Source organism: Vanellus vanellus, assembly GCF_965231255.1.
Source record: "Vanellus vanellus genome assembly, chromosome: 7".
NCBI lineage: Eukaryota > Metazoa > Chordata > Aves > Charadriiformes > Charadriidae > Vanellus > Vanellus vanellus.
The window spans coordinates 30,669,233-30,692,493 of NC_138912.1; the positions used below are offsets into that span (position 1 = coordinate 30,669,233).

Consider the following 23,261-nt stretch of genomic DNA (forward strand, 5'->3'; position numbering starts at 1 on the left):
AAGTCAATTCTGGAGGAAAAAAATTCCCTTGCTCTTTCCCCTTCCCTTTCCGTATCGCTGTACAAATAGTTCAGTTTCAACTCTTGTCAAAATAAATCAAAGATGACAAGACTTTCAAAAATATAAACTTTAGCTTTGGAGGCCAGCTGCATTGGGTCTTCAAAGCCTTTTATATATTTATACCTAATAGTCCTGCATCAGGGCAGAAGGGGATCTGATGCTTAACTTGATTTTGTAATGATGCCTAGTCCCCTCTGCCTGTCTTTGGGGACAGCGCTGAGGTAAGAACATCCTGAAACACTGGTTTCTCCCACACTGCTTCCATCCCAGCAGTTGCCCTGGCTCATTGGTTAGGGCTCCCAGCCACAGCTAGCATCACTGACCGTCACAGATATTGCTGCTGGAACATGCAGCTCCTGGACATGGTGGGGCTACAGGGCAGGATATTGGAAATGAGCTTTTCAGGCACTCGTCCCCAGAATCCATTTTTCTCCATACATTATCCACCTGGAGTTAAAGCTGAAGTCTTCTTGTTAAGGTGAAAGTCGTTTAGAAACCACGATCAAAGTCCAAAATCCAAGGTGTTAAGGGTGAACTTCTTCTGTAGCCAGAAGGATACACATATGGGAGCATTTCCAGGATGGGTTATTTTGAGCTCTTCACTGAGTCCTTAAGCTAACTGCTAACTGCATAGAGGCAAACAGGCAAAGGTCATGTCGTGCAGGCAGACCGCTTCAGTTTAAAATGTAGCAGCTGGTGCAAAGAAGCTAGTGAAGGTTGTTGATGAAGGATTTAAAAAAAAAAGTGTATGCAACTTTATTCTGATTGGAGTTATAGGGGTGCTCAGACTCACTGTTCTTATGCTGTTGAATGAGGAAATTAAGATGTGAAGACTTTTTTTCTTCCTTCTCAAGTATGATTTTTTTTTTCTTTTCCTTGTGCCAGAATGGCATGGCTCTGCAAGGCTGGATTGATTTCCTAGCCCTGGGACCTCCAGATCTGCTGAACACACAGTTTGATGCAGATTTGAGAGTTTCAATTAGAGGCGTGATTTTTTTCCATCTCAGGGGTTACATCGATGGATGTGGAGTTGCACTGGCAGAAAGATGACTTGTACCGGAGTAAGAGGAATAGTGTTAACTGCTGAAGATAAAGCCATTACACTGGTAATCCTACATCCAAGCTGCCAGTGGGAGTGGCGTACACTGCTGTAATCTTTTCACGTCTCAGTGCTTCTATTCTTCCACTAAAATGGGGGGGATGAGAGTCCTCTCTGCATGGTTAGGCTGGGTTGGGTGCTAAGGAGGCACTTAGCACAGGCAGTTTCCTACCAAGAGTTTGCACAGCTTTTTCCACCTCCAGGTCTTGGCTTTCATCAAGACTTATATTTGTATTTAAAAGGATAATGAAAACAATGGAAGATTCTGGATTATTAAGTGTCCCTTTTATAATCACTCTCAACTGCGCTCACAGTTGGAATACAGAAAATATTTTGTTATCCTGTACATTAATTAAAGGGTATATAAACATCTGTTTATATACCCTTTATATTAACATCTGGGTATATTAACATCTGTTAAAAACCTGTTTAGAGCCTACACTGGCAGTCCATTTTAAAAAAACACTGGGTTGGTATCTTCTCTATAAATCCAAGAGTTTGGCTGACACTTTTGACAGTGTCTCAGTAATTACAAATGTGTAGAATTGAACTTGCTACAGATAAATCTGAACACCCACTCTATCCCAGTGCCAGTCTATGGAAAAGTGATTATTTTTGGAGGCGATAATTTGCCCTGCACTTTGGGGGATTTGAGAGCAGACATTTTTCTTACCCATTCTGAGAAGCAAAGAGCTTAAATTATGATATGCAGCATGCTTCCCTTAGCTATTGAGGTGAAATCAATCAATCTTAATTTATGCAGGACATGATCTAATACATTGTACTTATAAACTCAAAAAAAATAGGCAGTTCCTTAAAGTTTTAATGCAAAGAAATCATTCTGGGAGAAGGCTATCACACTGAACATTTATTGAGGACAAAGGCTTTAACAGAAAATGCAGCTAAAATGCACAATAGCTAGAAAAACATCAGACACTGATAGTTCTCCAGTTTTCAAGGCTAAAGGAACTAGCGAAAAATAGGTAGAGTGAATGATTTGGAAACATCAGCCAGACAGGAGTTAGGTGAAGAGTACAAGACTCTGGGTACAGAATTTCAATGTTTAGAACCCACCTTTGCCCCAGGCTGTAAACACGTATTAAGTGACCGAAAACCCCTCTTTCCATGCTGCTTTTCCAGGTTCCTAATCCACCCATCAACAGGTATAATTTACACCCAGCCCTGGGCTGTATTAGATGCTGAAGTGAATTCAAAGTATAATTTCTATGTGAAGGCAGAGGACACAGATGGGAAATACAGCTTGGCTGAAGTGTTTATCACTGTGCTAGATGTCAATGACCACTCTCCAGAGTTCAATGAAAACATCCAGGAAAAGACGATGATCATCGGGTCACCGGTGAAGATAGAGGTGAGAGACTACACAGTGTGTCACGAAGCAGAGTGCTTTCGAAAAGCCTCGGCTCTGCTGTTTATTGCTCAGGGATCGTGATGAATGCCTGAAAGTTGGCTTTTTATGGGGCTTTATTTTGCACATCCATTTGTATGTAAAAAATGGATTAAAGCATGGAATGATAGTATTTACAGACTGTTGAGAAGGAGAAACAAATTCTGTAGGCAAAAGATAAAGTTCTATTACAGTATTTGAACCATCAGCTGGTGGAAGATCCTGGATTATAGAGTGATCATAAGAAGCCCAAATAAGACGAGTGAATGAAAGTACAGAGGTTTGAATACTTAACCTTCCTGCCACGCCTTTGTGCTCAGCCACACAACTTCTTTCCCTTCACTTTGCAGAATTGTATTCATTGATCCAGTGTGGAACGGGAGGTAAAAAAAACGCAGTAACAATTCACAGGCAAAGGAGCAGAACATCCTACATTACACATATTTGAATGCATATAGTGAATCCTGATTACACAACACCTAATGTTAGTAGAATAAATACCACAGCACAAAAATTAAGGCAGCTGTGCTTTAACATGTGTGGAGCTAATCCCATTATTCTCTATTCACTTCATATTTGTCCATCACGCTGTGTGAGAAACTCCCCGGCAGTGAATCATTTGCATTTTACAGTTAGGTTATGGTTCAGTTTTTCCTCTGATTTCATTTAATTTCAAATAGAAATCACATACAAAAAGAACTCCAGTCTTGCTGTTTTTCACTAGAAAATGTAGCACAGCTGATGCCAGAAAAGGGGAAATTGTTTCCAAGATGAAACAAAAACAGCCCAGTCATCTCACAGCATGGATATTATCGGAAGTGAATGCTCAGAAACTTTGAGAGTTTTGTCTTCAGGCAAAGATAGGAACAATAACTTCTTTGTTCTCTACACTTCCCTTACCAGGCTATAGATCAAGATGCAGAAGAACCCAACAACATTGTGGATTATTCCATCATGCAAGCAGATCCAGCCAATGTGTTTGATATAGACCAGAGCACTGGGGAAATCAAGCTGAAATCTTACATCCGTTCCCTGGACATCATCCACAATATCACAAAGAACAAAGACTGCATATGGTCATTGGTGGTGCAGGCCAAAGACCGAGGCTCCCCGTCCTTCAGTACCACGGCAGTTCTGAAGATTGATATCACAGAGGAGGTGAGTAAATGTTTTAGAAAAATTTTAATGTGAGATGACCCTTGAGAAGCACCAAAGAGTAGTCACTGCCTGCTCCATCTCTGAGACTACTTTAAAAATGCTTCAGGAGTTGAAATCAACAGCCAAACAGTTGCTAGCCGTTGCTTCTCCTTTCTTGCTAGCTCTGTTTTGTAGAGTGTCTCTAGAGCCTTGTGGTGAAGCTGGATGCCACAACTGTAAAAGACATTTTGATCAGATAAATTGCAAAGGTACAAAGGCAGGAGCATAATGTGGTTGGGAGATAAGTTTCTTGCATCTAATTGTTAGAGATGTATGCAAATTAAGGACTATAGACTCCTGAAAGTAAAGGTAAATCTTGACTGCTAAATTTCTGATTTTTTTGTTTTCATTCTGGAGAAGGGAACAATCTTTTACCCTGACAAAAAGGGAGCGGGAAGTAGCAGGAGCCAGAGTGAAATATATTAGACCAGTTTTGCAAGTCAACTAAGTGACACAGAAAAAGTGAGAAAACTCTACAGAAATGCTTTAAAGTATATAGAATTTTGAATGTGGGTTTAATAATTGCTCCAAAAGATAGCACACACAGGTTGAGAGTTTCCTGTTAGTCCAACTTTTATGTCAACCAAAGAACAAGCAGTGATTTATAGTGAGTGGTGCATACTTGCATGATTCTTATTTATTGTAACTGCCTTGCCATGCCTTTAAGTAGGTACCAGCAGGGAGGAAATGGGCTTTAAAGTAGATGAGAAACACATCATTAGCCTGACGGTCTCTGGACCGTGTACATACTGGGCAAAGATGCAAATCTCTTCCTACAGGCAGCATCTGGCCTTCTCTTTGTTTGGTCAAAATGCACCCACTGCTCCTTTGTCTTTTACAGTCTTGCTCTGCTTTCTCTGTCTCCTTATTCCACCAATACTCCTTACCAGGTGCATTTACATGATACTTATTGTATACAGTTCAGAGTCTGCTGGAAGTTAAAAGGTGGTGTTGCTCCACGTTCTAGCAGAGAACGCTTCTGCTTATCATCAAGGTAAACAGCCACCAGCAGCACAGGAGTAACTCCCAGTCTCTGTTGTCAGCACCTGCTGCAGAACTCTGGTATGTCCTAGCAGAGGGGGTGCCTGGTGCGGGGCTCTCTGTTGGGGCTGGTCAGCCCTGCTTCAGGCTCCATGAACGCTGCCATGCAGCACTGGGGCTTGGTGTAGGCAGGGCATGCTGCTTCAAGGCTCTGCCATGTCCACATGCTATGTCCACGTCGCTGGGGGACTGAGTGTGCTGGATCTCTGTGATAAGTCTGGAGATTTAGCCATTCATAGAAGCGTAGAATCATAAAATGGCTTAGGTTGGAAGGGACCTTAAAGATCATCTAGTTCCAACCCCCCTTCCATGGGCAGGGACACCTTCCACTAGACCAGGTTGCTCAAAGCATCGTCCAACCTGGCCTTGAACACCTCCAGGAATGTGGCCTCCACAACTTCCCTGTTCCAGTGCCTCACCACCCTCATTGTGAAAAGTTTTTTCCTCTTCCAGTTTGAAGCCATTACTCCTCATCCAATCACTGTATGCCCTTCTAAAAAGTCCCTCTCCAGCCTTCTTGTAGGTGCCCTTCAGATACTGGAAGGCCACTATAAGGTCTCCCCTGAGTCTGCTCTTCTCTAAGCTGAACAACCCCAACTCTCTCAGCCTGTCCTCATAGCAGAGGTGCTCCAGCCCTCTAATCAGTTTCATGGCCCTCCTCTGGACCCACTAGGGTCCCACTAGGGTCCATGGACCCCCAACAGGTCCATGTCTTTCTTATGTTGAGGGCTCCAGAGCTGGACACAATATTCCAGGAGGGGTCTCACGAGAGTGGAGTAGAGGGGCAGAATCACCTCCCTCGACCTGCTGGCCATGCTGATTTTGATGCAGCCCAGGATACAGTTCGCCTTCTGGGCTGCGAGTGCACATTGCTGGCTCATGTTGAGCTTCTCATCAACCAACACCCCCAAGTCCTTCTTCTCAGGACTGCTCTCAATCCATTCTCTGCCCAGCCTGTATTTGTGCTTGGGATTGCCCTGACTTGCAGGAACTTGTAGGAACTTGCACTTGGCCTCGTTGAACTTCATGAGGTTTGCACAGGCCCACCTCTCAAGCCTGTGCAGGTCCCTCTGGATGGCATCCCTCCCCTCCAGCATGTCGACCACTCCACACAGCTTGGTGTCAGTGTCAAACTTGCTGAGGGTGCACTCCATCCCAACATCCATGGCACCAAGAAAGATGTTAAACATCACCGGTCCCAGTACCGACTGGTATCTTACTGATATAAAGGAAATAAGCTGCTTCACACTTTGATTTCCCATGGAAACTGTAAATTTTGTTGGTTTTTATGCAACAAGAAAGAATTGCTACCTCCAAGTGCCTGCCCTCCCTGCCTTGCTTCCAGGCTTCTCACCAGGGCACACATTTCAGGAGTGCGTGGCACCAGGTAGGCTCAGGCACTGTCCCCACTGCTGGCCCCCAGCACCTAGCCTCCAGCTTTCCCACTCCTGCATGAGCTGGTAACCTCTCTGTTAGTGTGTGGGGCTGAGGGGTGTTGAGGGGAGGGAGGGTGCCCCACACCTCCTCTGCCAGGGGAAAAGATGTCTCTTAACTGGCTGATAAAGAACATCTGGAAGGAAAACAAGAGCACCTGATGGTTTGGGATAAAGAGTTTCCTGGATTTCCTTCATGGAGCAACATCAGCACCTGATGAAAGCAGGTGTCTCCTACAAAATCCCTTCTCTGCTTCCTTTGCCCCCCTCCAGGGGTACAGCATCATAGAATCATAGAATTGCTGAGATTGGAGGGGACCTTTAAGATCATCAAGTCCAACCATTAACCTACCCTGATGAAACCACCTCTAAACCATGTCCCTAAGTACCACATCTACCCTTTTTTTAAACACCTCCAGGGATGGCGAATCCACCACCTCCCTAGGCAGCCTATTCCGATGTTTAATAACCCTTTCAGTGAAAAAATGTTTCCTAATATCCAATCTAAACCTCCCCTGACATAACTTGAACCCATTTCCTCTCATCCTATCACCTGTCACCAAGGAGAAGACGTCAGCCCCCACCTCTCTACAACCTCCTTTTAGGTAGTTGTAGAGGGTGATAAGATCTCCCCTCAGCCTCCTCTTCTCCAGGCTAAACAACCCCAGTTCCCTCAGTCGTTCCTCATAAGATTTGTCCTCCAGACCCCTCACCAGCTTTGTAGCCCTTCTCTGAACATGCTCCAACACCTCAATGTCCTTCTTGTAGCGAGGGGCCCAAAACTGAATGCAGTACTTGAGGTGAGGCCTCACCAGTGCCGAGTACAGGGGGATGATCACTTCCCTAGTCCTGCTCACCACACTGTTCCTAATACAGGTTAGGATGCCATTGGCCTTCTTGGCCACCTGGGTGTACTGCTGGCTCAATATTCAGCCATCTGTCCACCAACGCCCCCAGGTCCTTTTCTGCCGGGCAGCTTTCAAGCCACTCTGCCCCAATCCTGTAGCGCTCCATGGGGTTGTTGTGACCCAAGTGCTGGGTCCTGCACTTGGCCTTGTTGAACATCATACCATGGGCCTCGGCCCAGCCTGTCCAGATCCCTCTGCAGAGCCATCCTACCCTCCAGCAGGTCAACACACCTGCCTAGCTTAGTGTCGTCTGAGAACTTACTGAGGGTGCATTTGATCCCCTCATCCAGGTCATTGATAAAGATATTAAAGAGAACGGGCCCCAGCACTGAGCCCTGTAGTTTTCTGAATCCTCCTTCCGGCCCTTCTTGTGGATGGGTGTCACATTTGCCAACCTCCAGTCAGCTGGGGCCTCCCTGGTTATCCAGGACTGCTCATAAATGATGCAAAGTGGCCTGGTGAGCACTTCTGCTAGCTCCTTCAGTACCCTTGGGTGGATCCCATCCGGCCCCATAGATTTGTGCACCTCCAGGTGCTGAAGCAGGTCCCTCACCATTTCTCTTTGGATTACAGGGGCTTCATTCTGCTCCCCATCCCTGTCTTCTAGCTCAGGGGTCTGGGTACTCAGGGTACCTGAGTCCTACTGCTGAGCGGCATTACGTACCTCAGGCTTTTCCTTATCCCTCCTGATAAAGTGTAAACGGAAACAGAGAGGGCTGTGAAGAGATGGATTCCTCTCAGACACAGTTATTCCTTTCTTCCCATGCTCTTCTGCGTGCCAAGTCCCAACACAGAGCCCAAGGTAGCAATGGCATCTTCTTTCTTCATTGAGGAGGTCTCTTCAGCAGGATCTGCACTACTAGCCTGATATCGCATCCTCCATAAGCTTCCGTACACTTCTACATTACTTCTTCCATTGCTTGCAATTATTTGGGTTGGATTTTTTTTTCAAAGGCATCACATCTTGCAAAAACCACTCTCAAATTTCAGCTACCACGTGAGTGAGGTACAGTGTCAGCGTACAAATCCCTTGATCGCTCCCTCCCTGTGTCCCAGAGACAGCAGCACAGTCACTGCTAAGACTCTGTGAAGAGAACAGTCCCTTGGTGTAGGGACATTGCGTACACTCGGCCTCTCAGACCCTCTTACAAATGCACATTTCATCCCTCTGTGCTCCAGCTGTACAAAATCTCTTTTCGTTAGCTGTTTGTTGGGCATTTATGTATTACCGATTTTGGATAAGGAGGATATTTTTGAATGCATCCTCTAGAGGTTTCCTGCAGTGTTAATCACACCAAGTAATTAAACAGACATATTTTCTGATTAACATTTACCATTGCAATTAGCACAAGGCTGTGCCCTTTGAGATAGATGCCTTGTGGCTAAGTTCAGCAGTATTGCACATCAAAAAGACCTTTTGCTCTTGGAATAATACGGTGATAAAAAATTCCAGAGGTCTTTTAATTTAACTGAGTCTGGTTTTATGGAAATTGGTATTGAGTGGCATCTGTTAATCTCCTATCCTTTCTCAACAGAATAAGAAACATATGCTGAAAAAAAACACTCTTTTTTTCACCCTTATGTCTCGCTCAAAAATCTATTCCTGCTGCCCGAGATTTTCATGGAAAGCTAATTCCCACTCCTAATCCTGAAGGCTGGTCAGATGGGGGGATCCCTCTGCCTCTTCATGACCTCCCTGGGGTTCTGCAGATATCTGGGGGTGTTTATTTACACCTCTTCACGGACTGAGGATTAAGTCCATATTTAGAGAGCATAATCTGTGGTTCTTAATGGTTTTGGCCACTCATTTAGACTTCTAAATACAGCGGGTGAGTCTCAGTTTTAGATTCCCCTAATTGAAAGGTTCAACAAACACCTTCTGTGAATTAATGTGGATATCTCTTCCTCTTTCATAATAACTGCGACCATGGGAACTGTGGTTGCTGGTGACACTAAACATCCTTTGCCACATTTGCGGAGCAGTTAGCCTCTTCCAATAGTTACATGGACCTTGAAAAAGATTGTTCAGAGAAGGCTGGTTTGATTTGAGAAATCTTGCCCCATGCTCGTGTTTGTATTGCAAAGTGATGTAAATGCAGCCTTCATATATGTTGATAGTACTGCTCTTTGGGATAAACACGGGAAAGGACAGCTTGTGTTCTACCTCGGATCAGGAGCTACTTCTGAAGCAAATCTCCTGATCATCCTCACATACTGTGGTATGGCTCATGTCTCAGATAGCTATGAGCACACAAAGGGACTTCACACAAAAATGTGTTTGGGGGGCACAGCTGGTGCGCTTTGGCGCTAGCAGGCAGTCCATCCCTGCAACCAGGCTACAGCAGTCTGAAGCAAAACCCCAAAAATGCTCTATATGCGGAATTGGGCTCCTCGGAACCAGCTGGTTCGTTGTACAGATCCACTTGCTCGAGTCGACACAGCCCGAGTTGTCTATAATCTGCGATAGCTTGGGCTCTTAACAGCTTTGCCCGCTTACTTAGGCTTCTAAATATAGCTGGTGAGCCTTAGTGGTTGAACAGCTCAACCACACACTCCTGTTGGGTCCAACTTCTGGATGCATCGCCTGCTTATTCTGCTCACTGCAACCCATGCATTATGAAAGGCTCTTGAGAAGCTGCCAGGAGGTGTGGATGTCTGCACATTGCAAACTTGTGGCAGGAGAGAGAAAAACAAAGGAAATAAGTCATCATTTCAGTAGCAAAGACAGACATGGGCATCCTCTTCGGTAAACTCAGGTTTTTGAGTAGGAAGCCACTGTGGTGGAAGGATGACAAGAATAAGCCCCACATGCTGCAGCGGGGTGTTTTCCTCAGCCTGCCCTTCAGATACGCAGCCTGAAAGCATCTGTCTACACTTAACTGCACAGTGCTGCCTCTTGTGAAACGGCTTCAAAGGCACGTGTCAATGTCTCTCAAAAGCTGGAGAGTTCCAGTGACTTCTGGACACTTCAGCACCCTGAGGGACTTGGGCTGAGGAGCTTCTCTGCCGGGGACCATACCTGCCTGTTAAATAAAAAATAGGTGATGACATCTTTTAATCCAAACAATTGCTTTTATCTTTTTAATTGTATTCTTGTCCCAGGATTGGACTTCCCCTTTCTTGAGGCTAGTACAAACAGCTTAGCTACTTCCAAACTTCTGCCACGGTCCTGTAACCCTCTAATTGTCCCCAGCCGTTCTCTGGGCCAGTGCTCATTATAACTGTGAAGTCACAGCAAAAAACCAGCAGAGCATTATCTTTTGTGAGCAGTGGTATTTTAACTCCTTTGATGGCTATTAAGAAAAAGAGTGTTTCTTCCAGGTTTTGGCCCGCAGAGGTATGACATATACCACCTTTCGTTTCATTGAGTATCTGCTTTGGGTTTATGTGTACAAAAAAAATCAGTACTCTTCAAAATGTAACACACCTCTCAGGAAAAAAACAACCACTAAATAAATTACAAAGCAGTGCTATTTGTTGACCCAGTTCTGAGACACTGTTGGTAGTCGATATAATGATTTGAAGGTGTTTTGAACGCACAGGGTAGTGCTCAGGGCTGAAGAGCTTACACTTAGGTGTCCAAATGCTCCCGAATTTCACTGGTCCGTGTGTTAACCGACTGGGCCACAGTGATGACAGGCAAGATTGCAAAGATTTTTGGTGAAAAATGCACTTACGTAAGCCTCTCTGCAAACTGTTCCAGGCTTGTTTCGTGAGTTAATTCTTCTATTTATCCTGTGAGTGTCGTGGCCATGACAAACAGAAATTCTCCCATTGTGTGCCTACAAAATGCCTTATGTTTTTATGCAGACATCACAGAAGAGTTGTTAGCCAAGGCTAATTCTAGGCAAAGCTTTGTATAGTGCAGGCCCAGTAACTAGAATATAGGCTGAGCCAGCTAACTATTAATGGGTTTAGTTTTGGTGTTAATCACCTCTTCATAACTGGAAGCTCTGAACAGAAGCCAGACTTGGTGAGACAAGGGGGAGTTGAACTAAAACGAGTTCTGAAACTCCCTTTATGACTTCCATCAGTTCTTACCCCTGCAACTGTTGCACACTGGCAACGTAGACACGTACATCTGTCTAATCCCATTTATTAAAGGTTTTCAAATAGCTCATCAAATAATTATTACTGAGATATAGCGTCATCTTAAGTATATGTCATCTTTTTCCTTGTGTTGGTCCTATAGCGTTGAGCCATCAGTACTTCACTACAAAGTAGATCTTGACAACACTCATAATAAGTGAACTCATTTCAGGTCATGTACTACTTAGAAGGGTTTATCTGACACTTAATTCATTAGACTTTCACATGAAGTTAAGTAGGCCAGGGTACAATTTCTGTTATCTGATGGGATTTAAGTACACAAAAACCACGTAATGCAGAACACCAAAGCTGATGTGAATCCAAGCTCCACCAAAGTTGTGGGCTGCTCTGCTTTTGATTTCTAACTTAGGTCCATTCCTAATTAAATAATGGGAAAATGCTTTGCCCAGCGAAATGATAAAAATTGGTCGCTATCTGTAAGGTAATGTGGTCCATGAGCTTCAATATCGTTTCTTCACCCATTTCTCTTTGGCAGTAGGAAACATTCAGGACAGGGGAAGGGTGGTCTTGGATGACATGTTTGAGGTAGGTTGTGAAAATACAGAAGTGAAGTGAAGACAATGGAATGTGTATTAATAAATTTATATTCCCTACGTTTAGGGATGTGATTTAAAAATAAATAGTGTTCCTGTGTAACACATGACAAGAGGTACTCGGAAGCATCCCTTGGGAATACTCTTAGTCATCTCCCTCCATCGACTGGGGAGGGTAAAGAGATGAGCATACTAGTTTAGAGGGAAATCCGTCTGATCTCACTTTAGATGTCTAAAAGTCAGAGGTTCAAGTCCAATCTAATCACAAGGCTCTCCTTATACTCGCTGTCTTTGATACCTATTTTAGCACGTGGTGACTACTACTCTGGAGGTGTCCTTTTCTCCCCATTGACTAAAAGCTGGGAGCTTAGACCACTGTCTAAAATGCAGATAACCTGTTACTGCACACGCAAAGTTTGGGTGATGATTCCCTCCTGGAGCCGAGGCCAGAGGAGTGGGGCACGGCAGGCAGCCCTGTCTCTCTGCAGCCGCACGTAGCTTTATGACTAGCTCTCAGTAAACAAACCTGCTCGTGAACGTGCCGTTTCTGAAGGAACTCCTGGCCTTGCACAACATTACTGTCTGTCCAGGTACCCTTGCAGGAGCTTGTATTCATTATGAACTTCTCTCGGCAATGTAGTCCAAGGGTGGACCACCATGCCACAAATAAGGGTGATCTATGCACTGCGCTGCTACCCTTTATTCCCTGATCAACCAGGTGTTTATACCTACTTCCTAACTTCTCTTACTGTTTGGGAATTCAGTTCAAGATCATTGCAACTCTCTCTTCTGTGCCCAGTTCAGCACTTTTAGCTCCCTTTATTTCACACGCTCTCTGTCCTGTACTCATTTTACCCTAGTTGTATTTATAATAGATACTGGCCTCTTTCAAATATAACTGTGCGAGGGTTGACCATTTCTCTTATTTTTGATATTTCCAGATCAAGTCCAGGGTAAAATCCTATATTTTAGGCCTCAAGAAGCGTCCATGGACAATATTTGGAATTTGCATGAGTGGCGTCCTTTCCACCATTTCTGTAACAATGGTGATCTCCACCATCATGTACTGGAAAAGTGTGAAAAGATCCAAGCTCCACCCACAGGGCAAAATCCGCAAAATTATACGGGGACCTCCAAGACGCACAGTGTGCTGAGTGAACTGGCCATTCATTTGTCCTTAATATGCCATATGTAGCTTATGTTATTGCTTATTTCTTTTATTTCTAAAAACAAAGCTCTTTTGCTCTACTCATGTCCCCTACCTCAAAGAGGTTTGTTATGTCTGTAAAAGAGTACTTGAAAACAAAATGCAGCACGTACCTGCTAACTACTCATTTGTACACTGTAATTTTATAAAGTGAAGTTTTCTCATAATCTTTTTAATGCCATGCTCAGTAATAATCCTATAAACTGCGTCACCATTAGCACCTGCAACTGTTTTTGAAAGATCATTTTCTACTCATAAACTTCTGTTTGGCTTCAACACTATTATTCCCAGGAAATTAACTCTGAAATGTAGTACGACAATACAGGTGCAGATCCTGGAGCCAATTATTTTCTTGCTCAGTTCTTGCAAGTTAACCAAACACTATGGTGACACGCAGGAATCCGTCCTAATTTGGCAGTAATACTCCTGTAAGCTTTTGTGTTTGGCGGTACGATATTGTAATGCTCTCCCAGTCTCCTGCTCCATCTAAATTCACCAGACCTGGACTGGCTCTTTGACTCTCAATTTTTTTAGAGACAACTTCCATTAGTCAGCCCTGTTTGTTACATATTTTGGACAAATGAAATTTCTGGGTCACTGTCTGTCCCGCAGAGTAAGTCATGTGTTTTCTTTGTACTCTTTTACAGACTCTTCACAAAGGGCCTATGGCCGCCTTTTTGATGCAAACTAAAGATAACCCCATGAAAGCCTTAGGAGTGCTAGCTGGTGTCATGGGCATAATGGTGCTGATAACTATCATGATCTCTACTGCCATGTTCTGGCGCAATAAGCGGTCCAACAAAATCATGCCGGTAAGAAGGATCATAAAAAAGAGACAGATCCCGCAGCCCCGGACAGTCAGGATGGAGTGGCTGAAGTTCAAGAGGCCCAGCAATGCTGCGGAGAAGTTTGTAGTTGAGGACGACGCCAAGAGCCTACACAATGAGAACAGCAACAACAACATCCAGGTTGCCCCCGTGCCGCCCACCGCCCCCTTGCCCCCACCACCCCCCACCCTGGCTGCCAGGGGGGACGCCCCGGGGTGGCGGGTGCCAACTGTGTCCGGCTCCCTCACTCCCAAGTTTATAAACAAGCAGCTGAAGAAGAGAGGTCATGGCAGCGCCCACAATGCCCTCGTGTCAGAGCTCAAAATGAAGTTTGAGAAGAGGAACGCAGCTATCGGTGAGCCCCACATCTAGGCGCTCTTGGCAGTCCCCAGAGATTGCGGATTGTGGCTGTGCATGGATATATTTATGTGCTGTGGTCTTCCCTGTGTCTGTCAGCACCCCGTGAACTGAGAGCACCTTCTCGCCGTGATAGCCACCCCTCACCTTCTGCAAGTATTATGTTACGGAGTCACCCCACCCATAGCAAACGCTGTGGTCCGTGTCCAGTTGTGACTGCAGTTCCTTCAGCTCGTGTCCCTCCCTGCAGCTGTCTGACCAGGGTGCGGAGTACCCCTGCGCCCGCCACAGTCTCCCCACGTGAACGGGGATTCAGATCGCCCCTGTTCCGGACACCCCTACCCAGAGTCCTGGTTGTCAAACAAGGTGCTCTGCAGCCAAGGCACTGGAGGATGCCACTTCTGACCTGGTCTGGCAGGTGGGTTTGAGGTGTCCAAAAACCCGTCATTTCAAATCCCAGACCCGCTTTTGAAGGCATTGGCCTGGCTGTGGCACCAGCGCTGAGTTGATGTGCAGGTCTCCTACAGTAGTGACACTGCACGCTGCAAGAGGGTAGCACGTAGCTGGTACCTGCTGCCCTAGGTGGTACCTGCTGTCCTCAGGGCGCCATGCGCTTTGCAACAGCTGGCGGAGCGATGTGCTCATGGCCTGAGTACCTTCATTCCCGAAAGGTAAGCGGGCAGGCTTGGAGAAGTTCTTCATTTTCCTGCAGCTTATGCCGGGTTTTGCCAGAGTACATTGACATGATGCAGTGCTTCGCTTCTGCCCTGGACATGCCTGCTAATGAGGGGACGGGAGGGCCACCACAGCCTTCCCTAGAACAGCTGGGGCAAGGCTCGAGTGCAGAAGTTCAATTGCAGCGCAGCAACTGCCTCCTTCTCCCCTAGTGAGGGAGATGCCAGCAGGAGAAGGCCATGATTAAAGCAGCAGGGAAGACACGGTAAACTGAGAGAAAAATGATAAGTGAAAAATATAGACAAGTGCCAGGAAGTCGCGTATGCCGGTCAGGGAAGTGTCTGGAAAGATCGTGTGGTTTTGTGCACTGCTAGCAGGAGGTGTTGGGGAATGTATTTCATCACCTCTCCTGTCTTGCTCCAGGGACTGGGCAGTGCAAAAGGAGGTTTCCATAAAATATTCTGGTTTGTCCTATCAGTATTTTTGAGTGAATTATGCAACAGTTAATGGCAGGGAGAGGAGGGTGGCTTGAGGGTGGGCAGCTGACACTTTTTTTCCTGTTATGTGACAGTAAAAAGGCACCAAAGGCAGAGCACTCTTCTCACTGGATCTACCCCACAGTTTTTCCCTCACATTTGTTTCTGAGGAGATGTTTTTCAGCCAGGCCTGGCTGTTTCCCATCCCTGGGGGAGAAGGCGGAATGCGCCGGGCTGGCTCCGGAGCAGCACCCTCTGCCCGAGCCCTGGTCCCACGAGAGCACCTGTGCTGTGCTGGATCATCACCATGAACATCAAGATGGGGAGCAAACCCCACAGGACAGGATGCTGTTAATTGCAGGGGACCATGAGACTGTTCTCCAGCTGCCATTGCAGCTGGACCAGCAGACCTGGCCCTGGGGGCTCTTCTTCCCTCACCCCATTATCTGGTCTAATTCCCTTTGTTTGCAGCACGACTCCATCAGCTTAGGGGATACCTGGTTGAATGGGAAGTTGCCCACTTACGGGAAAAATCTTGTGGTTTTTGACTTTAGTTCAATCCACCTAGAAAGCAGAGGGTGACCACGGCTCACATCACCCAGGGCTGAGCCAGGAGCCATAGCTGAGAGGTGCAGCAGGGTCCCAGCTGGGGGGCCGCGGCAGCAGCGCTGCTCCCAGAGCCTCTCCTGCCGTGTCTCTCATCTCCTACGCTGTTTTCTTACTTATCCCTCTCCTGCTGGGGCTGCGTGGCGTGAGGCTCAGGCTCTCGCGTTGTGTGCCATCACCTCGTCCTTGTCCTCCAGCCGCGAACCGGTGGGAGGGAGGGGACGTGCAGCCCCCGGCCCCGCTCCTGGTGCCCTGCACGAGCACACACTTTCTGCTGGCTGTGTCTCCACCAGGTTCTGCAATGTTTCCCGAGGTACCAAAAGTTTGTGATTTATTCCCCATACTACTGTTTTCCCCATGTTGTGTTGAAGCCAGTATTCAATGTTCATTCTCCAATGAGGAAAGCCTATAAAGACCATTCAATTAAGTGAGATTTAACAGGAATTATAGGCTTATAGTCTTAGAGATTATATTTAAGAGGAAATAAAGATGTTTTATTACTATGTTGTGAGACTTTTTTCCAGTTACTCTGTATTTCAAATTCAGGGTTGTTGTTTTTTTTTTAAATAAAAAGAAACCTGCAAAAGGTGCTTCTGCATGTGGTGTGCTTCTGCTGGCAACGATGCGTTGTTGTTGCTTGTTACGTGATTGCATGGGCACAGGCAGCCGGATGGCTTTCCAGGATGACCAAACAGCCCCTTTTGTGGGCAATTTATAAGGAAATTTCTACATGTGCTGATGGGATGTTTTGTCTTTCCCTGGCTGTGATTCAACAGCTCTCTCTACAGTCTCTTCAGTTTTCCACTGTTCCTCCGTGTCGGCTGGGCTGGGAGGAGGCCAGTCATTACAGGCACTGGTTTGTTTTTCACTTCCCCGGGTACACAGCCCCATGCTGGGCCTCAGCCAGCATCAGCTCATGCCTGATTCCCTCTGCACCCCCAGGGGTTTCTCCAGGAGACGGTGGTCTCCCTGCTTGGCTGGCTGCTTCTGCCCCTTCCTCACCGCTCCACACCCCCATCGCATGTGCTGCAACTGCCCGGCCTCCCTGTCCCTGCAGCCGAACCCCGGAGCTCTGTGATGTTCAGGTTTCTTCACAATTTGTAACTGCAAAAGAATAGAAATGAAGCAGAGAGCATCTGTGTATTCTTGAAAATCCATCGTGTTTATTACTTGGACACTAAAAGACTGACAAGACTAGGAAGTCCCGTGAAGTATAACACTGAAGGGTCAGCACTGACAACACAGGTCCCTGTTCAAAAGCTGCGGGGCAAGGGATGCAGGAGGGGGCGCCGGGGGGAACGCGGGGCCTGAGGAGAGGCAGCGCAGAAAACACACAGCAAAAACCAAACTACAACTTGAAAGCCAAACTGCCACGTAGTGAAGCTCACATTAGGCTTTAGCTCAGCTTACAGCTGAGGTTTCTACTCTAGTTTTTTCTCTTTTTGAGGTGGTCTGTAACAATGCGTATGTCGAGGGCTGCGGGTCTATCGGCCACGTGCTTTGCTTGTGCTGGAAAGCACGAGGCCAAAAAGAAAAATAAGTCACACAACCTCAGACCCCTGAGAAATGCAGCATGAACAGTCCATGAGTGGGGGCTGGTTACTTTTACACGCATATTTGGGGGGTTTTACCTCTAGAAATGAGGCGAGCCTTGGTTTCAAAGCAGCAGGAGGCCCGACTGCATTTGGGGAAGGTGCCTGCCTCACACCTTCAGGTCCCAAACCCTGGCTCCACCACCTCCTCTGCCCCTGGCCACATCTCCTGCTGGCCTGGTTCAGGCTGAGCATCCCCATTGCCCCCCGCGTCACCCCTCTGTCTCTCTCTCTCTCTCTCTCTCTCTCTCTCTCTCTCTCTCTCTCTCTCTCTCTCTCTCTCTCTCTCTCTCTCTCTCTCTCTCTCTCTCTCTCTCTCTCTCTCTCTCTCTCTCTCTCTCTCTCTGTGTGTCTGTGTGTGTGTCTGTGTCTGTGTGTGTCTGTGTGTCTGTGTGTGTGTCTGTGTCTGTGTGTGTGTGTGTGTGTGTGTGTGTGAGAGACCCCTCTGTGTGTGTGTGTGTGTGTGTGTGTGAGAACTAACAAGGTCCTCTAATATATGTTTGGAAACAAGTAGAAGGCCCTCCCCTTCTCCTCAGTACAAAAAAAAACAAACAAAAAAAAAAAATTCAAAACCTGTGCTGCAGCTACATCACGCTGGTGTTCAGCGAACGCTCACATTCTTCCTGTGAGTGCTACAACTGAGGCTGTGAACCTCTTACAGCTCTGTAAACCTGAAGGTGGAGTAAGAAGAAAAAAACAACCACAAACAAAAAAAAAAAACACTCCCAAATCCAACACCCAACACCTCTGATCAGGAAAAAAAGTTTTTCTCGAAGTGGGACAGAACAGCTGCATCACATTGACCCCCATCCTTCCCCTGGAGGTTGTATTGCTGGTGCTGCCCACAGCACTGCCCAGGCTGCCCTGTTGTGGCTCCACGGGGCAGGACACTGGCCAAGCTGGGGCAGGCCAGAGCTGCCAATGGGCCTCCCCACCTGCCCCCCTGCCCCCACCCCCGCTGGGTACAGTAAATAAAGACATCCCAAAAGCGAGTGAACCCTTTGGCCTTTTGTCACATGCTATTGGTTCTGGGGTTGGGTTTTTTTTTGAGGGTGGTTTCTCTTGTTAATGGTTTTTTTCTTGTGTGTCTGCGTGCATTGCTCCGTGGCAGTGCCGCAGAGGCAGCCCCGGGGTGTGCCAGAGCGGCCGCCCACCCCGGGCACCCGCTTTCCTAGGGCTCCCCAAGCCTGCTGTGCATCCTGGTCGGGCGCCCCGACGCCTCCTTGCAGCATGGAGCCTGCCATGCATGGTTCCCTCAAAAACACCAGCCCGTGCTGTGGCTCGAGCTCATCTGCAAAGGTGCCGCCGCAGCCGTGGGGTGGCCGGGACCGGGCTAGTAGAGGTCGGCGCTGTTCCTGTGTGGTGGATGGGTCTTGCCTGGCTCCTCGCTAGGTGGGGGCCGCCGGCCGCCGTGGCCACCCTCTGGGCGGCAGAGCCCGTCCTCGCTGCCGGCGGGCAGGCTGTCCAGCGTGCTCTCCTTGCTGCCGGCAGCCTGTGCCTGGCCACCACGGCGGCGGCGGGGGCAAGTGCCGGGGCAGCGTGCCAGGCAGCCTGGGCGGGCCTCGGCGGTGCAGGCGTACATGCCGGCGGGCACAGCCAGCACCATGGCGCAGACAATGACAACGATGTGGATAAGCTTCTCGCGCTGCTCCAGCTGACTGACGTCGCTGCCTGTGACGAAGACAACGCACTGGCCCTTGCGGGGCGCCTGGTTGCGCACAGCCACGCAAACCTCGTACTTGGTGGCGGGCAGCAGGTCAGTCACCGAGTAGGTGTTGACGCCGGGGCCGATGTAGATGGCGTCCTTCTGGGCAGCGTCATAGCGGCCCACCAGGAGGGTGTACCAGGTCTCACCCGGCTCCGCTGCCGCCGCTGCCGCCGCAAACCACTCCAGGGTGATGCCGTAGACTGTCTGCTTGGCAATGCGCACCTCCACATGGGCGCCTGGCTCAGCAGGGGCCATGGGGGCCCAGCCCGGGGGGGTGGTGGACGCCCATGGGGCCCCCACCTGAAGGGTGACAGCCACCGAGCTGTTGCCCAAGAAGTTGGTGGCTGTGCAGGTATAGTTGCCAGCATCCGCTGGCCGTGCCGCTGGGATCAGCAGCTCTGAGCGGACGGTCTCCTCGCTGATGTGCTCAGTGGACACTGTGGGCAGAGGGGAGGTGTATCAGCTGGGGGCCACACAGGCAGGGAGCCACCATGGCTTTCGGGCAGCCCCAAGACCACTGTGGTGTGCGATGGGGGCCCAGCAAGTCCTGCCCTGCCCAGTGAAGGAGAGAGACGGTCACAGGGGTGCACCAAACCCCACAGAGATCGTCAGCAAAGCATGATCTGGGCCAAAAGGCAGTAAACGCACCGGGACACCTGAGCGTAGGACAGGAAGAGCATCCAACCCCCTGTGGGGAGGCTGCTACGGGCAGAGACCAAGCCATCCATGTGCCATCTGCCATCAGCGTGCTCAGGTCAGGACAAGCCACAAGAGCTGGTGAGATGCAGAAGGCACAGCTGCATGTTGGACACACTCTCCAGCCTCCATGAGCTTTGAGTGCGGAAAAACGTCGGTCTCAAAAGGCTCCGGCCAAAAAAGAGGCGTGTGGAACCAGGGAGTGGTGGGCTGGACAGGAGATGCAACTTTAAGAACAGTATGAGACAGCCTGTCCTCTACCCAAACAGGGTCGCGGGGCTGTTGTCAGGAAAAGCGCGTATGCAATTAATTCAGCGTGTGCTTGTGGGAAGATGCACAAGTGCTGCTACAACGCTGCAATTAAAGCAAATATCAGTCCAGGATTAGGGGTTAATGCTGTCTTATTTAGCTCGCTGGCTTATTAGGAGCACACGTAACCTGTGCGGTGCCCGTATGCATTATTAGCTTACCTGATGAAAATAGCAACTTGTCCTATTGAAGGCTCTTAGTAAAAATAAACATGAGGGAGTGGGTCTAAGAGCCAAGCTGGTCACAGAGGAAGGGGAAAAGGCCTCATATTACGAGGCCCTCAATAAAGAATATAAATAAGGAAGGCTTATGGAGAACGACAATCTCTGTTTTGGCTGCAGAACACCAACAGACACAGAGGGACAACAGGGCTGCAGGGTTTCGTGCTTTGTGTGGGTATTTCTTGACAAAACATATGGGAATAGTACAGAAACATACAAAAGTGTGTGTGCGCTCCTACAAACACATATGTGCATACAAACATAGAGTGTGTGCATATATATGTAGTATATAATAGTGTAAATATATATGCATGTCTCTATAACTACAAATGTATTATTTATGCATGACTGATATATTATTAATAGTTCTTACATCATGTGTCATGATGAAAGAACTACTACTAAAAACTCACACACACATAAGATAATTGTGTAAAATGTGTCTGTGCTCCTTTCACCTTTGACTGATATCCTATATGAAGCAGCTCTTCTCATGCCCGTCAGACATGCTGAGACATAGGGTGATTAAGGTTCTTTGGATTATTGCCACCACCATAACTGTGATGCTCTGAAGGGGCTGAGAGCTGCTGTGGTGCCTGTGAAGGCCTGAAGACCTACATAAGTACAATAACAGAACATAAATTTTTAATTAAAAAGAAAAAGAAGAAAAAGCTTTGCTTACCATTAAATGCCCTTAAAAGTTTGAGTGCATAGGTCCACCAGACAGCCGGGGAAGGGCTGGCTTGCACAAAGCAGGTCAGGGTGACATTTAGCCCCACCGGGACTGTCAGGTTGGTGTCAAGGGCTGAGGTCTGGGGCTTCATGCAGCTGTTGAGCTCCACTTCATGAAAAAACTTCCCTGCCCTGAATTTCGGGCTTGAGCACGTTAAATAGGAATTCATGAGAATAATAGGTGGGCCAATCGATTTGATAAACTGGACAAATCCCCGCAGGCGACAGTCGCAAATCCAGGGGTTGTCATGAAGGGCCAAGACGGCGTTGGAAATAGTTTCTATCATCTGCCCCTCCGCCCTCTGGCTTCGCTGGTAGACGGGCCAGCTATAGAAGACATCCCTGGATATGACGGTAAGCTGATTTGAGGATAGATCTAAATAGGTCAGGTTGGGCAGATAGCGGAGTGCATGTTCTGGAAGGACATCCAGCCGGTTGTGCTTCAGATCCAGGATTTTCAGAGCTGGGGTGTCTTGAAAGGCTGTCCATGGCACCGAACTTAACTTGTTGCCTTGCAAGCGCAGCTCCTTCAGTGCCGGCAGGTATTCCAGGCTCTTGATGTGCATCACCGTGATGTTGTTAAAATTGAGCCAGAGATACTCTAAGGCACTAATGTTCTCAAAAGACCCGCGAGGTAATTCTGTTAGGTGAGAATTTTCTATTCTAATTTTCCGCATGTCCTGAGGGATGTTTGCAGGGATCTGCCTCAGCAGTGCAGACATGCAGAGCAAACTCCTGAGGAGGAAACCAGAAAATTCTCCAGGTCTGCCATCACGTTCACGGTTAACAAACCCATTCCCTATACAGGTCTACAAGCACTTGAATAATTTTAAGGTATCGTAGACAGGGCACGCATAAGCCGTACATCCATCCTTCAGTTTGGTTTTACACCCATTTACCCACAAAGACTCCAATTAATCCATAAAAACTGCTACATATGCAACTACATATCTCAGAGAAATAAGAGAAATCTCATTCTATGCCCAAGCTAGTACTATTCAAGAGTTAGCGGAGGCATACCACACGGCCATCTGTTTGGGTTTGGTGCTCGCAACATCGGCAAATATATATTGGGAAGCTCCGAGCTGCTTCGGTGGTGCTACAACACAGGTAACTAGCGGTCTTACCTTCCAAAGCTGTCTTGAGAACAAGAGCATCCTGTGACACAAGATGAAACAGCTGGCTTTATCTTGTGCAAGGCCAGAAGAAGAAGGAAAATATGACAAATGCGGTCCATATTCTCCTTTAAGAAAGCACTGTGCAGGGTTTGCACCAAACATGCCAACAGCCTCCAAGAAGCAAATCCTATTAGCTGTAATCTTCCTTGACGCAGAAATAAATCCTGCTGGGGACCCGACCCTAAAGAAGACATGTAGTATGGTTCGTAGCTGGTGTCAAAGTGCTAAAAATCACCCCTGGGACCACTCTTGGCATTTATTCTTCAGCTGCAGGGATTTTAACAGACACATTTATTTGGTTGGTAATATGATGATGGATCCAAAAGCACTTCTGTTCCCAAGTCCTTACAAGCAGTTAACCAGGCCTATTTACGTTTTTTCATTTATTTCAAGGGGGGCTGTCTTAATCTCCTGTATTTTAATGGCATTTGTCAAGGCAGAAAATCACCATAAGGGCCAGACTTCACAGCTGTATTTGGCAATGCACAGTGCCGTCTTGTGCAGTCCGTCAGGACCCCAAACCTGCCCACAGCTCTGTGCAGGGTGTGCTACTGCACGTGGTGAGCATGAAACCTACTCCCTAAACTCAGTTGCTCTGTCATGGAAACATAAGATGTATGGCACCATTTTTTTTCTCCGAAACAACTTTTTTTCCCCCATGCTCTCTATTCTTACATGCTCGTAATGAAAACAGCAACATAGCTGTAGCCTGTCTGTGGGGTGCTCTGAGGAAAGAATATATTTGAAGTTAATCTCGATTGAATAAATATAAAATCTCAGTGCTAGTTCAATATTTTAAGTTCTCTGGCTTCCTCTGGAAGACACATCCCTTCAGTCACCTTGAAAAGTTCAGTCTACATAATTCTATGAGAATGAATTTGGAGTAACCAG

The 23,261-nt window shown here is 47.4% G+C and overlaps 2 protein-coding genes across 2 annotated transcripts in view; one reads left to right on the top strand and one right to left on the bottom strand.

Moving 5' to 3' along the window:
• The window catches only part of CDHR1 (cadherin related family member 1), a gene marked incomplete at both ends in the record, with an annotated part of 48,951 nt that extends 34,759 nt beyond the window's left edge, over positions 1-14,192 (top strand). Inside the window, 3 exons of the mRNA XM_082486480.1 lie at positions 2,300-2,528; positions 3,468-3,722; positions 13,641-14,192. Coding sequence (XP_082342606.1) covers positions 2,300-2,528; positions 3,468-3,722; positions 13,641-14,192 — 1,036 coding nt within the window. The remainder of the gene's footprint in view (positions 1-2,299; positions 2,529-3,467; positions 3,723-13,640) is intronic.
• A 4,667-nt stretch (positions 14,193-18,859) lies between these two features.
• On the bottom strand, positions 18,860-22,429 carry LRIT2 (leucine rich repeat, Ig-like and transmembrane domains 2; the record flags this gene model as incomplete). Its single annotated transcript, XM_082486629.1, has 3 exons — positions 18,860-19,671; positions 21,143-21,927; positions 22,320-22,429. The coding sequence occupies 3 exons, from the start codon at positions 22,427-22,429 to the stop codon at positions 18,860-18,862; spliced, it is 1,707 nt and encodes a 568-aa protein (XP_082342755.1).
• Between the last annotated feature and the right edge of the window lie 832 nt (positions 22,430-23,261).